The sequence below is a fragment of the Suncus etruscus genome, chromosome 8 (assembly GCF_024139225.1).
Source record: "Suncus etruscus isolate mSunEtr1 chromosome 8, mSunEtr1.pri.cur, whole genome shotgun sequence".
Classification (NCBI taxonomy): domain Eukaryota; kingdom Metazoa; phylum Chordata; class Mammalia; order Eulipotyphla; family Soricidae; genus Suncus; species Suncus etruscus.
Window position 1 is genome coordinate 66,318,298 of NC_064855.1, and position 18,619 is coordinate 66,336,916.

Here is an 18,619-nt window from a genome sequence, read left to right on the forward strand (position 1 = left end):
ATATACAGGAATCCAGGTGTGCACTTGGTTTACCTTATAGCCCACAAAGGCATCACCAGAAGTAAACCCTGAGCATTGAGCCTGGAAGAGTGTCCCAGTTGCTGCCCCTCCCCACAACACTCTACTAAATGAATTGGCATGCATGCATGTCTTAAAAAAAAACCTAAAATATTTTAAAATATAATAGTAACAACAATAATAACAGTTCATAGTTATTGAGCACTTACTAGGTGCTCCAAATATAGTCTTATTTATGTATAAATGCACATAATAATTATCCCCATTTCACAAATAAACTCAAAAAAGTATACAAAGAATCAAGCAGCATGTGACAAAAATGATCAAGGAGATTAAGAAGCAAATGATTTCCTTCCTAGTAGCACAGTATCAAGTAACAACTTAAACTTGCATTTGTCTTATCACAGTTCTCCAAATCAAGAACACATTGTCCAAAATACAGAAGGATGAGCATCTTAATTCATTTTTAAATCCCTGCCAAGATAATCCTTATACCATGTTCACTTTGGACTTCTCTTGTAGCCAGATATTTCAACTCAAAATGCTCAAAAGAGCATAACACTAAAATACACTTCCATCTTCATTGAAGCCCCCAGCTCCACTGGACATTCTCCCCATATTGTTACTAAAATGTTTCTTGCTTATCATGACTATTAGCTTTGTTAATGCCTAGATTAACCATCAAACCTGTTGGTCCAGTTTCCACCTCGAACCTCATCCTGCAGATGGTCAACGCCTCCACCATCACTGACCCTGCCTATCTGCTATTCATCTCAACCGCCCTTCTGCTTTGGCGACCCCCTGCCTGTCTCTGACCTCCTCGCCCTGCAATCCAGCCCCAAGCCTCACTTCGGCATCACCTTGGAACAGGTGGTGGAACTTGAACTTTGCCTTTTGGTACCCAATATGATTCCCCCTAAAATTGTAATCAAATTCTTGTCGTTGATTTCTCCTTTCAGTTCATGATTGCCCCCAATTTAACGTTTTTTGCCTGTTTCACTAGCTTATCTCCCCCATTGTTTTACATTTGTTTCTTTAGTCCTAGTACCACTGTGTTTTGGTTGTTTTAATGTCTAAATTGACTGTTAGATCAAAAATTGCCTTATTACCTCTTAAATATAATCTTGTGTCTCTCCCCCGCTGCAGTACAAAAATCAAACACTGCCATCACCCTAGCCTTATTAAAAGGCCTAGGTGTTATTGGTGTAAGCACAAATATTTATTCATTGGTTCATACTCTAGAATCTGCTAATGCCTTATAACTGTTGCCAAAAATGTTTACAAACTTAAAGAAGTTTACACTACTGTTGATTTCCTAGCAAAGAGTGCAGAATAACCGCCGTGGTTCAAAATTAACATTTTTTTTTCTTTGAGGGAGGGGGGAATTTGTGTCATCCTTAGAGTAAAATGTTGCTTTTTAAAATAAATTCGGCTTAGCTAGAGATAGCATTCAACACATAGAGGATAATTTAGTAAATAGACAAAAAGATATAGAGCAGAGTGAGAGCTGGTACAAAAATTGGTTTTCTACCACTCCATGGATAACAACAGTGCTCCCAGCCTTTTTGGGGCCCTTCATTGGCTTTATGTTGCTAGTTTCCTTTGGTCCTTGGGCTTTTCGCAAACTCACCACCTTTGTAAAGAATCAAGTGGATGAAGCAACCAGAAAGGACTCAAAGGTTCTGTACCAACAACTATGCACCTCAGAAGACCAGCTGACACCTGACATCTCCCCTCCTGCCAACTCTCCGCCACTTAAGTTTGAATTATCGAGGAGCTGGCGCATAGACCTCAATCTGTGCGCTCGCACCTTGCCAAGCTTTGGAAACGACTGACTCAAGGGTAGCAGATGCGGTGACTGGAAGCCCCACACCTCTTCACCCAGTGTGGCCAGTCCACCAAGGCACGTCTGTCCCTTCCATATTGTATACTAAACAGGGGGAGATGTGGGAGACCGAGCACCCCACACATCAAAGGAACTCTGAATGAATTTTTCACCGCCTGCCTGATTCAAGCCACAAAAGTTTGCATAGCCCCGAACCAACAGAAAACTCTGCAAATAAATTTATCTCAGCACAAAGAATCTGGCTTAACCAGATTCCTTAACCTTTCCATGGAACCTGTTTTTGTAACTGCTCTCAAGCATGTAGTTATAGATATGTTTTTGTAAAGTTTAAATTATGATCCTTATTGCTTGCACAAAAGATAGATCTAGGGCCGGGCGGTGGCGCTCGAGGTAAGGTGCCTGCCTTACCTGCGCTAGCCTAGGAGACGGACCGCGGTTCGATCCCCCGGCGTCCCATATGGTCCCCCAAGCCAGGAGCGACTTCTGAGCGCATAGCCAGGAGTAACCCCTGAGCGTCACCGGGTGTGGCCCAAAAACCAAAAAAAAAAAAAAAAAAAAAAAAAAGATAGATCTAAATGGAAAATAGGCTAAACAAATAATTGTATTTGCGTAAATATCAATTAGCTATTTGTTTAAGAATTTGCTTCCCCTCCCCCCATCCTGCCAGGTTCCTCTTTATCCTTCCCGCCATCAAAATGTGTTTATGCTCCCATTGGTTAAAATTGTTGTACTTGTATAAATAATGTTTTATTGAAAAAAAGTAATTATAATAAAATTTTATTATATTTTGAGCAAATGCATAATTCAGCAAAAAAAATGTTCAAAATGGAAGATTAATTCTGAGGGTAACAAATATTAATTTTCTAAACTATAATTGTCTGCATAAGAACCAGTAATATCTTGTGCTCTGAAAAAAAAAAAAAACTGCTAACCCAATAAGGTGGAAAAAAAACCAACTACAGAGAAACAGTACAGCAGGTAGGGCATTTCCTTTGCATGTGGCTGACCAGAGTTCGATCTCTGGTATTCCGAACAGTGACCCCCAGCACTATCAGGAGTTAATTCCTGAGTGCAGAGTCAAGAGTAATGCCAGAGCATCACTGGGTGTGGCCCAAAAACCTAAATAAAGCAAATTAATGCAGAAATAGAGTACCTTTTTATACAAAGATTTCAAATTTCCTACCTCAAACTTTTTTCAAAGCTTTTTTTCTCTCTCTTTCTATTTGATCTAACAATAATTGCCTCTTCTACTCCAGGGTCCACCAGGAAAGTGGAGAAACCTGTAATAGCTATACGTTCCATCAACCACATTACATGTTTTGTGGATGTACCTATGCCTTCCCTATCCTATACAGAAAATTATAAATACTTGCTATTTAAATATGTTAGAAAAATTACCTTCCACATTCTCATACTATAAATTATTAGTGCATTAAAATGATACAGTAAATCAAAGGGAGTAGAGGAGTCAACGCACATATCTTGCATCTAGCTGGATCTCCAGCACTGCTGTATGACACTTAAGCACTAAAAGGAGTGATTCCTCAGTATGGAAAAAGGGGTAAACCCACAGAACAGGCAGCTGTGGCCCAAACAATAAAAAAAATAAAATATAAAAAAAATAATTCTTGTGGCTGGAGCAATATTACAGCAAGTAGGGAACATACCTTGCACACAAACCAATCTGGCACCACATATTCTCCAAGCCATGCCAGGAATAATCCCTGAGCACAGAACCAGGAATATGCGAAGCACTGCAGGGTGTACTCCCAAAATAAAATTACATCTTTTACTTCAGACCATATTAAAAAAAAAAAAAAGTCATACTATACCATTTATTAGACTATCTAAAAGGGAAAAAGATTAATTTTATGATGCGTGTAATAATCAAAGATAACAAAAATTCATTTGAGTATATTCCTTTATAAAAACAATCATCTTAGGGGTCGGAGAGAGAGTGCAGTGATAGGGCGTTTGCCTTGCATGAAGCCGATCCAGGACGAACAGTGGTTCAAATCCCAGCAACCCATAGGTCCTCTGTGCCTGCCAGGAGCGATTTCTGAGCATAGAGTCAAAAGCAACCCCTGAGCACCGCCACCGGGTGTGACCCAAAAACCAAAAAAAAAAAAAATCATCTTAAAATACTTACATTTCGGGGCCGACAAGGTAGCGCTAGAGGTAAGGTGTCTGCCTTGCAAGCACTAGCCAAGGAAGGACCGCAGTTCGATCCCCCACGTCCCATATGGTTCCCCCAAGCCAGGGGCAATTTCTGAGCACTTAGCCAGGAGTAACCCCTGAGCATCAAACGGGTGTGACCCAAAACCACAAAAAAAAAAAAAAAAAAAAAAAAAGGTCTGGAGCGATGGCGCAGTGATAGGGCATTTGCCTTGCACGTGGCTAAGCCAGGATGGACCACAGTTCAATCCCCCGGCATCCCATATAGTCCCCAAGCCAAGAATGATTTCTGAGCACACAGCCAGGAGTAACATCTAATCACCACCAGGTGTGCCCCTCCCCCCAAAAAAACATTGAAAATAAAGTGCCTTCTGTACATAACTAAAATACTTGCTCTTGATTTACTAAACTATTAAGATATTTCATAGCAAACTCACACAATTTTAAAATGGTATTTTAGCAAGTTTCCTGGAAGCTGATAGCAATTAAAATAAGTTAATCTGGGAACGGAGAGATAGCATAGGCATGCAGAAGGACAATGGTTCGAATTCCAACATCCCATATGGTCCCCCATGCCTGCCAGGAGCGATTTCTGAGCATAGAGCCAGGAGTAACCCCTGAGTGCTGGTGGGTGTGACCCAAAAAACAAAAACAAACAAGAAAACAAAATAAGTTAATCTATTAACTTCTATGCTTTAAAGAGGTTCTCTTAGTAAAGAATACAAATATGAACAAAAATTCAGATTACCCCAAATATTAAGAAGCATTTTTTAGATACAACTTATTGTTGCCGAACATCAATCTACCAAACAGGCTAGGATGTCCTTATCTTGGCAAAACTCAGAGTATTGTTTCTTCAACATCTTAGAAGACAGCCTGGTACACCATACTCTTCCATCTGCTTTGTTCTATTTCTTCATGCCCCAAATGGAAATTAAACCATTTGAGGAACAGCCAAAATTTCATCAATTTCAACCACAGGACAAGTACTTGAAGCAAAGAATTAGCATGACATGAGTAATGACTTACAGAGACAGAATAAAGTGGTACAGTCTTGGTAATGACTTATTGTGTTTGCTGAGATGGAAAATCTATACAGCATGTACAGGATTCACATGAAATCACTCTATTCTGACTTACCTGGTGAGCTCTCAGTAAATACTGTCAATGTCTGTCCTCCAACACTCTGCAAGGCTAATGGATGTTCTCTTGGAGTACTGACTGAAGCTGGTTTTCCTCCAATATCATGAATATTTGCAAGCTCTTCATTCAAAGTAAATGACACCTACGAGAAACATTAGCCAGAGATCAATACATTTGTGTTCAAAGAACTTGTACAGAAAATTGTATTACAAACCTAACTTACAAAAATGTGAATCTTTTCCTGACATTTTATTACTAAACAAACAAACAAACAAAATCTATCTTAAGATCCTTAATCCTTAGACATAAGGAGTCTGTTCTTGTTAGAATAATGGGGACATTCTACCATTATAAAGATGACTTCTGATAACTCAAAGGGCAATACAAGCTTTACATGTAGAAGACTGAAATTTTATTCCCAGCACCAAATGGTCCTGACCCCAATCAGCAATCTCAAATTGATTTTAGTCTTTAAACATCATGTATGGCCCAAAAATCAAAAAGAAACAAATACATAAAAATAAGAGTAGACTATTTTCTTTCTTTTCTTGGTGAAGTAAGATAATTTTTATTGAAACTTATTTAGAAAGGTGTGAAGGAAGAGAAAGAAAAAAAATGTGTTCAGAGAAAACATGGGCTTCTGCAGCATGAAAAAAAGACAAGCAAAGATACATAGAAAAAAAGAAAAGAAAAGAAAAGCAAGAGAGATACATGTTCAAGGGAGAAGAAGATAGGCTTGAAGAACAAGCCCACGTAGACCATTTTCAAATGTTTTCTCAAGTCTATGATTAAAGAAACTTCCCAAAATAGGAATATATATGTATGTATATATTTGGCATGGGCTACATACTGTGCTGCTCTGGGATTACTCCCAGCTCAGTGCTTAGGGGTCATTTCCAATGATGGTGGAAATGTAGCAAGGAACAAATCTGGTATGCCCAGATGTAAAGCATAAAATACTAGCTCCTTAACTCCTGATTCAGGGATACAATTATTTTTCTTCAGATATTTGAGGACAAAAACTCATATCTTGTTATGTTATTTTATTTTATTTAATTTTGGAGGGGGAACACCTGGCAATGCTCCAGATACTCCTGGTGGTGCTCAGGGGGACCATATGGGATACTGGGGATAGAAACTGAAATGGCCAGGTGTAAGGCAAGTTGACTACTCAATCACTTTCTCTTTAGCCCATTATGTTTTATTTATTCCTCCCTCCCCTTGGTTTTGGGGCCATACCCAGTGATACTCAGGGGTTACTCCTGGCTATGCACTCAGAAATTGCTTCTGGCTTGGGGGACCATATGGGACGCCGGGGGAATGGAACCACGGTCTGTCCTAGGTTAGCATGTGCAAGGCAAAATGCCCTACCACTTGCACCACCGCTCTGGACCCTTATGTTTATTCTTAAGTATTTATATCCTAGCAAAGTTACTGGGTCGAGTGAAATAGTCCTCTCTCAATGAATAAAAATCATAACTGTACTAAGAATATCAATTGTAACTAAAGATATGAAAAGTCAGCTATTTACTCAAAAGTTCCTATAAACAGAAGATACATTTCTTCTTACAGCTTAATAACTCCTATATGAGTACATGGTACCATTTTTTTAATACCTAAATCAATACATCTAAATACTTACAAGGGTAATATTGAGGCTTAGAATAAAAAGACACAGTAGATGTTCTTTCAAAATGATTTTACTATATTCTTATACAGCAAATCTTCCTGAAGTACATCAAATATTATTCTAAAAGGATTTACTAATATAAATACTAATCTCCCAGCCCCAAAGGAAGATTATAAGGCATTCCTTATATATCTCTCTCCTATGTGATAGGTATTACAAACTAAGCCCTAAACTTAATGAATCAAAATACAAAGCCCTCAAAAATATCAATCAGGGTCAAAGATATAGTTCAAAGGACTGGAATGCATGTGTTTGCATGCAAAAGACCCAGTCTTGATCCCCTGCACCACGTGGTCCCCCAAGCACGGAGTGGGAGTAGTTCTTGAGCACCCTGTAAGACTTTACCCGTAGTGGGGTGGGGAAGAATGTGTTAAATGTCTCTGCAAAACAGATATATTATTAAACTATCACTGAAATTTCATAATACAAAGAGTGGATACTTCAGTAACAGTAAAAAAAAAAAGGGTAAAATTGGTGAATCAGGGGGGCCGGGCAGTGGCGCTAGAGGTAAGGTGCCTGCCTTGCCTGCGCTAGCCTAGGACGGACCGCGGTTCGATCCCCCGGCGTCCCATATGGTCCCCCAAGCCAGGAGCGACTTCTGAGCACATAGCCAGGAGTAACCCCTGAGCGTCACTGGGTGTGGCCCAAAAACAACAACAAAAAAAAAAATTGGTGAATCAGAAAGGTGTTAGTTAAGTCACATGAGCAGTAATTTTACTATTAAGTATTCCTGATCATCAGCAACTATATATAAAATTTTACAGGATATTAAAAAAAAATCCTCCTTTTATTATTAGTGCATAGTAATGTAATTTCATGTTTTAATTTAATTTTTTATTTAAATAATCTTACCTCAGTCCTTCCTTGATTCCTTAAAGAGAGAAAAAAAATTTTAATTAGATTCCATGTTCTTCAAAAGCAAGCTAATAAGAAATAAGTTAATAAGAAAACCAAAATAAATAGCATTACTTAAAATTTATATACAATATCACATTTGTAGAGAAGTTTATATTTGGTTCTCCTCAATTATATAATTCTATAGAAAAAATTACAGCCCCACACAAGTATATTAGAAGCTATGAATTTATATGATTTAATACTATTACTACCTATCATAGTAATATTTTAGCTAAATGGTCTTATAATTCTTATCTTTATTTGTTAATATTTTTAGCATTCAGCAGCATATGAATACATATTCAATACCAGAAACATGCTACTTCAGCATTTTACTATTTATCTAGATAAAATTACTCATTAACCTAGCAGTCTTAAAATATCAAGACTATAGTTAATAAAATTTAAAATTATAAATGAAATTTTTCACTATAAAAACAGCTTATGCCCATATAAAAACATTTTAATACAAACAGCAAAGAGAGGTTATAAAACTACCATGAATTTACTATTTCCATCTGGTACAGTAAATATTCTTTCTATATTTTTAATTACCTGTTTTAAAAAATATTAGCAAATATAGTATCAATGTACAACCCAGAAAACAGTTTAATATTAAAAAAGAAACAGTTATTTTCATAATGACCTGTAGCCAAAATTATAAATATTGTATGTTACAATAATAAGAGCCTCAGAAACTTGAGGATACAGTGATAGTACAGCAGGTACGGACCTTGCCATGCACATGGCTATCCTGAGCTGATTCTAGCAACTAATATGATCCCTGAGTACTGCCAGGAGTGACCTGAGCACAGAACCAGGAGTAAGCCCTGAGTACCTGGGTGTGGCCCAAAAAGTACCAGTATATAGTTTTTTAAAAAAGCCTTAGAAGTTAATGAAATCAACACCTGGTCCATCCTTTTACTAATACCAAGGAGTAGTACTTTTAACTAACCCCTAATAGGTCAATAAATCATCTTTCCTAGGTTAATAAAAATTTAAAAAATAACCAAATAGTATCAAGTCTTTAACTCTGTCCCAAGGTTATCATGTTCTCTTGTTTTCCTAGTCACATGTTCCCTTATTCAATGAACTTCAGCTCAGAAACCAGGGTGAATGGCTCAGCCATGTAGCCACAGATTGGAAAGAACCTGGGTGGAGAAGTGTGGAAGTTATCGGGATAAGGGCGCAGTTTTGGGTAAGAAGTCTCAGCTTAGAGGGGAAGAGTGGCAGCCCATAAGGGAATGATTCAACAAGAAGTGATTGGGAGTCTAGCACAGGCGGCATTCACATGGAAGAATCATCTGAATGTAATGAGAATGAAATGTGCCCTTGTAGGGAAGTAGGCAAGTCTGGAGAAAATGGAGCAGCCTCAACCTCAGGTGGGGTTCAGACAACTGATAAGGCTGACAAGAGCAAACTTGAAGGACAGCAAAGTGAACTGTCTGAGGAAAGAGTCAAAGGGGAAGGGGGTACTGAACAAATAAGAACCTTACTTAGCCTAAAAAAAATACAGTGGCCTGAACAAATACATGACTATAATCAGGATGGTTTCTCAATTTCAGGTAAGATATACAAATATAAAGAGGGAAAACAGGAATATACTCCATCGTGTTACACTAAAACTGAATAGTTCTGTGTTTTCAATATGTAAGCAAAGAAATAGATCAAATGTAAAGTTGTATATGTGTGTATATGCACATATCCTGTAGCTCGGCTGACTACAAGGGCCTGAGAGCAACAAGGAGTATGTGACATCCAGATCTAAGTTCCTAGGTACTAATTTCCTGGGGGTCAGATACAACTGATAGAGCGCTTGCCCTTACACACAGCTGACTAGGCTTCAATTTCTGAGGATCCCAAATGTACTCTAAGTCTTTCCGGAGTGATCCTTGAGCACAAGCTGGTATGGCCCCATAACAAAACAAAAATGACAACAAATCTCCGCCAAAAGGAACAGAACTCCTTGGAAAAATGGAAACTCTAGGATTCAGACATAAACAGACACAATAAGTCTAAAATACTTTTCTGTAACAAGAAATAAGTGCTCAAAATGAGAAAAACATGCAAAAAAGTACATGGGCCTAAGGAATTGAATTGTATACTTAAACAGGGCACAGAAGCAAGCTTGCAGAAAATTCACAATGGTTAAATTATGAACAATTAACAAACACTGACAGTAACTGAAATCTATGACTTCATATAATATTAAAAATAAAGTTAAAATTTCTGAGGTAAGTACAGAAAGGAGAATAAGTACAACTATGGTAAAGAAATGGAAGCTTAGACGACATATCAATTTTTCAGTTTCCACCACCAGGATTGGTCAAAATGCAAACTTTATCAGAATATAGTACTGGGGCCAGAGAGATAGCACAGAGATAGGGCATTTGCCTTGCAAGTAGCTGATCCAGGATAGACGGTCGTTTGAATCCCGGCATACCATACCCCTGAGCCTGCTGGGAGCAATTTCTGAGCGCAGAGCCAGGACTAACTCCTGAGCACCACCGGGTATGACCCAAAAATCATAAAAAAAAAAAAAAAAAGGATATAGTACTGATCCAGCTTTCCCTGTTCTCACAGTGATGCATAGAAACAGAACCTAATTATGAAGAAACAGGAAATTCAATTTTACAAAAATAAAATAAAATTTTACAAAAATAAAGCATAAAGAATGTTTAAAGCATAAAGAATGCTGACACTTATGCAAAAAAATACACACACATACTACATGCCAAAGAAAATTTTCCAAATGCTCTTAATTAGAAAACAAAACACCAAAACTAGAAGACTGACAACAGAATGCAATGTGAGGTTGAGCTGGATGGACTCTTCTATTACAAAACAATGACATCAAAGAATTGCACTAAATAGGGAGAGAGGAAGTAACAGAGCTGGAGAACATGGAGCACTATTTTGTACAAGGTATATGAAAAAAGTTTCAATGAGCTGGTATTTAAATAGACCTCACATGTAGAGAAAGCCATGGGAATGTACAGAGGAAGAAGGCCATGGACAAAAGGAAGAAAACAAAAATATTAAGTCTAAGATGCTATTGGACACCTGGAGGTAGAAGACAGAGGGATGAGGGACCTATGTATTCTGCTATTTCACTGTAGTATGTGTTACAATAAATCTAATTAGCAGAGAATGTGTGCACACATGCCAGCACACATGATCACTTCTTATAGAATACTCAACTATCTCTTGACCAATCTTGAAATGCTCACATAAATTCTTGGAGAAAGGGACTGCAATTAAGTTTCAAAGCACTTATACATTTCTTTTAAAACAATTAAATGTCAAAAATATGAAGTAACTTACTTGGCAATCCGCAATTTCCCAACTTCACCTCTTCCAGGAGCTTTAGCCCACTGCTGTGACAAATATTTAGGAACCTAAAACAAATTAGATATATATACAATTATATTTGAGTGAAAACAAATCTTCTTAAACATAAAACAATGTACTGCTGCTATTTTAATTTCTGCGTACAATGACTTGCCATTTAAACTCTTATTATGTTTTGTCTGTAATGCATTTTGAACATGTAAAAAATTATTCAGCTAAAGTTAATCTAAGACCCGAGAGAGACAACATTTGGGTAGGGTGTTTGCCTTGCATGCAGCCAATCCAGATTTGATCCCAATTATAACATATGGTTCCCTTAGCACTGTGAGATTCCTAAGTACAGAGCCAGAAGTAGGTTCTACTGGGTATAGGCCACTAGCTCCCGAAAAGTGTCAATCGCCAAATCCTGGTTCAGCAACTTGAAATAATAAAATGTTGCACATCCCAGATCAGTCTTTTGAGTCCCTGAATTCATAGTTGGGAGTAGCCTCAAGCACCACCAGAGATGACACCTAATCTCTTTCCAAAAAAGGGTTAAAATCTTTTTAAGAAATAGTAAGTGGGGGTCTGCGAGGTGGCGCTAGACTAGAGGTAAGGTATCTGCCTTGCAAGCGCTAGCCAAGGAAGGACAGCAGTTCGATCCCCCGGAGTCCCATATGGTCCCCCCAAGTCAGGGGCGATTTCTGAGTGCTTAGCCAGAAGTAACCCCTGAGCATCAAATGGGTGTGGCCTGAAAAAACAAAAATAAATAAATAAAGTGTTAACTTATGTCTTATCAAGTCTCAGAATATTTAGAGATGAGAAAGATGAGAAAGGCACTGAACACAAGCATGGTATTTAAAGATACCACTAGAATCATGATTTCCAAGAAACTGATTAAATGCATGGCCTACACCAGGGGTACCCAAACTATGGGCCATGGAGCACATGCCACCAGATTGAGGACATTTATCCATCCCACTGTATGTTTTTGCCATCACTGCCTGTCGTGCTTAGCAGCCATCTTATCCCAAGCTGCAGTGTACATGTATGGGATATGTATGGCACTCTCCAACCCCGTCCTTTTCTCTGTCTCTCAACTCCTTCTCTCAGTTTCAGGCAGGGATCAATCCACAAAATCAGGCCCATAATTCCCATTGAAATACCGATAAGTTAGTTAATTTAACTTTACTTGCTCTTCATTTTAAATATTATATTTGTTCCTGTTTTGTTTTTCTCTTCAAAATAAGGTATGTGCAGTGCATATATAGGAAGATACACACACACACACACACACACATACACACACACACACACACACACACACACACACACAGATTTGCTCAGAGCTTTATTTTTTAAACTACAGTCTGGCCCTCCAACAGTCTGAGTGACAGTAAACTGGCCCCTCTGTAAAAAGTTTAAGGACCCCTGGCCTATACTGTATAAAATATTTCCTTTCCTGACACTGCTTTAAACACTTTACTTACAGACTCACACATCTACTCATTAATTCTACGAAGTAGGTACTTTTTGTTAACCCTGTTTTAGAGATCACATATCTGGGATGCCCAGGTATTTAAGCCAGTGAAGAGTATTTTAAATACATGATGATAAAACCCTAAATAATTCACCTGTGAAATTAAATTAATAAGATAGAACTGGGAGCCGGAGCGGTGGCACAAGTGGTAAGGTGTCTGCCTTGCCCGTGCTAGCCTAGGATGGACTGGGGTTCGATCCCCCGGGGTCCCATATGGTCCCCAAGCCAGGAGCGATTCCTGAGCACATAGTCAGGAGTAACCCCTGAGCGTCACAGGGTGTGGCTCTCCGCCTCAAAAAAAAGACAGAACTGGGTCTAGGAGCCTCCCCTCGTGCTTGCACCAGCTAAGGAAAAACACAATCGTGTTAAATGGTCTCACTTGAAATACATGGCTACTGATATCAAGGAAGCCCTTCAATATGCCTGGCAACTTATCACCCTACTAATTCAGTCCCACTATAGAGGAGTCACATACTCACTTCACTGTCAAACCCACACCTCTCTTTTCCCTCCCTCTGTATTACAACCTGATTTCATCTCCCAACAGGAAAAGAAAATCCATCGTGCCCCTAAAATACCATTGAACTTTTCCTGCTGTTAAGACAACCAATTCCTCCACTTGATGCAACGAATGTTTTCCTTATAACATCTTTACTTCAACTCTACCTTCCCTCCCTGTGAGCTCCCTTTCTTCTTAAGCATTCCCTCATGGCAATGATGACACCAGATGCTAACACACTGCTTATAAGGTGGTAGTCAGAAAACTCTGAAATAGTTCTGGAATGAACCCCATCTTCTGAGAGTCACATTCTTGTGTAACAGCCTCTCTGTACATGAGAACAAAAGACCTGTAACCTGCTTTGGTGATGCAATGTGCAAAGGAATGGGATGTCAGTATGAGACCAAGTTATAAGGATTGTGACTTCTGGGCAGAGGCTATGGCTCGGTGGTAGAGAACGTACCAAGAATGGATGAAACCTGGATTCAATCCCTGACTCCTCTCCTCCCCTCAAAGAGACTGTAATTTATATTCTGCTTCATTGCTTTGCAATTTATAAGGTGTTTTTTTGTTTTTTTGCTTTTGTTTTTGGGTCACACCCGGCAGCGCTCAGGGGTTACTCCTGGCTCTATGCTCAGAAATCGCCCCTGGCAGGCACAGAGGACCATATGGGATGCCGGGATTCGAACCACGGTCCTTCTGCATGAAAGGCAAACACCTTATCTCCATGCTATCTCTCCAGCCCCGCAATTTATAAGTTTTGATGAAGTGAGAGGCTCATGTGGCAAAAATGTAAGGGCCAGGTCACTACCAGCACTCAGAGCTTGAAAATTAGGCTCCTAGACCAACAATCCTAGAGGAACCGAATTCTGTCACCATAGAAGTTTGAACCAGTATCTCCCAAGTGAAGAATCCAATCCTGGCTGACAACTAGATGGTAGCCTGGATGAGACTGATTCAACCAGCTAAACTACTCCAGGACTCCACAGAGTATAATCTGAATTTGAAGCAACACAGTTCTGATACACAGACACCGAAATGATGTGCAGTTCCAAGCTACTAAGGCTGTTACATAAATTCTGCAGCAAAAGACTATTGATTAACGATCATTACCCTTCCAAGGGCTTTAAATATATTAACCATTATTTTCTCAGTCTTACAGTGAGGTAACTGAGGCACAAGAAGTTAGCAAATGTGTTCACAATCACAAGTTAGCAAGTGATACAAATCTTTCCTCTGTGTGTCTGTCTGTCTGTCTGTCTGTCTCTCTCTCACACACACACACATATACACACACACAAACACACACCTGTCACTTCCATCAGAGCTCAATCCAAGTGGCTAGTAGTGCTCAGGATATTGGTGCTCAGAGGAGTCTCTCTCTTTACAATAAATCTCTTGAAAAAATTATTTCTGCTCGCTAACTAAAGCTCCTCTGTCATTTTTTATCATCAGGCTTCTCTCCCTACCACATCACTGTAACCAAAGATCACTGCTTCCAAAGTAGTCTCATACTGTGACATCAAGGTTCAGTCCTCATCCTATACTCCTCTCAACAATTGCCAGAATTAATTTTTTCCTTCTTCAAACATTTTGGGTCACTGCATTATCTCCTCATTTCCTCCCTACATCTCTAAACTCTCCCTTTTGGTGTCCACATCTGGACTCTCATTTTCCTGATCTTTTTCAACTTTAAAAGGTCTTGGTTTCAGTCCTCAGAACTCCCCTCTTCTCTAGCCATACACATTCTTAAATAATACCTTGCTTCACAGTTTTAATGCTATTTGTACAACTCCCAAATTTATAACAAGGCCAGACTTTCTCCACAAGTCTCAACGTAAGCAAGTAACCCTTGAACAATACATGAACCATGCAAGTCCTTATAAAAAAAATTGTGCCAGGATACAAGAATCACCCACAGAGTGGGAGAAACTATTCACCCAACACCCATCAGATAAGGGGCTAATATCCAAAATATACAGGGCACTGACAGAACTTTACAAGAAAAAAACATCTAATCCCATAAAAAATGGGGAGAAGAAATGAACAGATGCTTTGATAAAAAAGAAATACAAATGTCCAAAAGGCACATGAAAAAATGCTCCTCGTCACTAATCATCAGGGAGATGCAAATCAAAACAATGATGGGATACCATCTCACACCACAGAGATTGGCGCCCATCACAAAGAATGAGAACAATCTTATCCACTGCTGGTGGAAATGCCATCTAGTTCAACCTCTATGGAAAGCGATATGGAGATTCCTCCAAAATCTGGAAATTGAGCTCCCATTCGACCCAGCTATTCCACTCCTAGGGATTTACCCTAAGAACACAAGAATACAATACAAAAACCCCTTCCTCACAGCTATATTTATTGCAGCACTATTCACAATAGCCAGGCTCTGGAAACAACCAAGTTGCCCTTCAACAAATGAATGGCTAAAGAAACTGTGGAACATATACACAATGGAATATTATGCAGCCGTTAGGAGAGATGAAGTCATAAAATTTTCCTATACATGGATGTATATGGAATGTATCATGCTGAGTGAAATAAGTCAGAGGGAGACAGAGACACACAGAATAGTCTCACTCATCTATGGGTTTTAAGAAAAATAAAAGTCATTTTTGCAACAATCCTCAGAGACAGTGAGAAGAGGGATGGAACTTCCAGCTCACTTCAAGCTCACCACAAAGAGTGGTGAGTGCAGTTATAGAAATAACTTCACAGAGAACTACCACAATCATGTGAATGAATGAGGGAACTGGAAAGCCTGTCTGGAGTACAGGTGGGGTGGGATGGAGGGAGATTTGGGACATTGGTGGTGGGAATGTTGCACTGGTGAAGGGGGTGTTCTTTACATGACTGAAACCTAATCACAATCATATATGTAATCAAGATGTTTAAATAAAGGGAAAAAAAGAAAAAAAAATTTGTTTGGGGCCAGAGTGGTTATGCAAGCAGTAAGACATTGCCTTGCCCACGCTAGCCTAGGATGGACCACGGTTAGAGCCCCTGGTGTCCCATATAGTCCCCCATGCCAGGAGCGATTTCTAAGCGCATAGCCAGGAGTAACCCCTGAGCGTCACTAGGTGTGGCCCAAACTCTCCCCCCAAACTTTTTTTGTTTCAATAAATATAGCTGGACCTCTGTATCAGTGGATTTGCATTCACAGATTTGGCCAACTGTGAATAACATTTGGAATTTGGTATTTGCCTTGAGACAGGAACCTGAAGCCATTTCTCCTCATATGCTAAGGGTTGACTGAATATTCAACTGACTTGACTACTCAAATTTTCCATCTGATTATTTAGTGGATTTTTCAAACTTAAAAATACCCATAGTAGGGCCCAGAGAGATAGCACAGTGGCGTTTGCACTGCAAGCAGCCGATCCAGGACGAAAGGTGGTTGGTTTGAATCCTGGTGTCCCATATGGTCCCCCGTGCCTGCCAGGAGTTATTTCTGAGCAGACAGCCAGGAGTAACCCCTGAGCAACGCCAGGTGTGGCCCCCCCAAAACAATACCCATACTAAAATTCTTATTTTCATAAATTTTATCTCTATTACTCATAAATCTGTTCCCCCTACAATCTTCCATAACCCAATAAAGGTAAATTTTATTCTTCCAACTACTCAAGCTAAAACATGGAACTGTTCTGAATAGTTCTTATTTTCTCACATTCCACATTCCATCAACAGGCATATTCTACCAGCAATAGTTCCAATTTTATCTGGACTTCTGTCTTTTCTCACCACTTCAAGGCCCAAACTAGCATCATCTCTTGTAATTTTTATAATAACCTGATTATTGGGCCGGGCGGTGGCGCTGGAGGTAAGGTGCCTGCCTTGCCTGCGCTAGACTAGGACGGACCGCGGTTCGATCCCCCGGCATCCCATATGGTCCCCCAAGAAGCCAGGAGCAACTTCTGAGCGCATAGCCAGGAGTAACCCCTGAGCGTCACAGGGTGTGGCCCAAAAACCAAAAAAAAAAAAAAAATTGTGTTCCTTTTGGGGCCGGGCGGTGGCGCTGGAGGTAAGGTGCCTGCCTTGCCTGCGCTAGCCTAGGACGGACCGCGGTTCGATCCCCCGGAGTCCCATATGGTCCCCCAAGCCAGGAGCAACTTCTGAGTGCATAGCCAGGAGTAACCCCTGAGCGTCACCGGGTGTGGCCCAAAAACCAAAAAAAAAAATAACCTGATTATTATAATCACCATTAACATCATCATCATTACTTTGTGATGCTGGGTATTACATCCAGGTTAACATGTTCACAGTGCTTATCATGTATCAAGTACTTTTCTATCTACTTAAATATCACTTTATTTAATGCTATTCTTTTTCTTTCCTTTTTTATTCCTCTTTTTGCAGATGAAGAACCTGAGGCACCAGCTGCTTATTTGCCCACAGTCTCACTATAAAGTGAGTCAATTCATGGTACAGCCATAATTTCAACCTCACCAACTTTCTTCAGTCATGCCATGCTCCATGTCTACTAGCATCCTGACTCAGACAAATACCCTCTCAAATCTTATATGATCTGTCCACTTCTTCCCACAGCTGCCTCACCACCATGCTCTTGATTCTAATTTTATGGATCTATGAAAAGTCCCAGACCCCTATGAACGAATCTGATTTGCTGTTCTGCCTGGATTACTCTTGCCCCAGATATCTGCAGTTCATACTCCATAATTTCCCTAATGTCTGGTAACCACCATCTTAATTGTGAAGCATTTCCCAGCTGTATTCAAGAAGACAGTATCTCAGGAATAGAAACTTCCTCAGAAAAGAGTTATAGATGAACAAAGGCATATGAAAAATGCTCAGCATAATTCCTCAACAGGGAAATGCAAATCAAAATAGCAATAAGGTACACCAGTAAGACTGGCACATATCACAAAGGTTAAAAATAACCAGTATTGGTGGGGATGTGAGGAAAAAAGAAAACCTTATCTATTGCTGGTGGCAATGCCAAATGGTTCAAACATTTTTTAAAAACAATATTGACAGTTCTCAAAAAACTAGGATCCCATATGCTTGAGTAATTATACATTTCAGCATTTATCCCAGGGGCTCAAAAACTTGTTTCAGAAAAGACATTTACACCCCTTAGGTTCACTGCAGCACCATTCACAACAGTCAAAATCTGGAAACAGCCTAAGTGTTCAAGAACAAAAAACTAGATAAAGACACTATGGTAGATACACACAAATGAAATCCTGCTGCAATTTTCTGCTATGTGGATGGCTCTGGAGACTATCACATTGAGTGAAGTCAGGGAGAAGTCAGGGACACATACAAAATGATCTCTCATATATGGTACATAAAGCAACATGGTAAATAAAAAATACTCAAAGCAGCAGAAATTGAGAACTGATCTTAAATAGGAAACTTATCACTGGGGAAATTAGGTGTTAGGATGGGAAGTGGGAGAACGAGAGTATTTCCACCTACTTTCCATGTCATCCATCCTACTCTTTC

At 39.5% G+C, this 18,619-nt stretch overlaps 1 protein-coding gene across 1 annotated transcript in view; it reads right to left on the reverse strand.

Annotated features, from left to right (window-relative positions):
* Positions 1-18,619, reverse strand: part of GTF2F2 (general transcription factor IIF subunit 2) — a 162,146-nt gene that overhangs the window by 137,534 nt on the left and 5,993 nt on the right. Inside the window, exons 2-4 of the mRNA XM_049778842.1 lie at positions 11,094-11,167; positions 7,725-7,743; positions 5,180-5,324 (exon numbers count right to left, since the gene is read on the reverse strand). Coding sequence (XP_049634799.1) covers positions 5,180-5,324; positions 7,725-7,743; positions 11,094-11,167 — 238 coding nt within the window. The remainder of the gene's footprint in view (positions 1-5,179; positions 5,325-7,724; positions 7,744-11,093; positions 11,168-18,619) is intronic.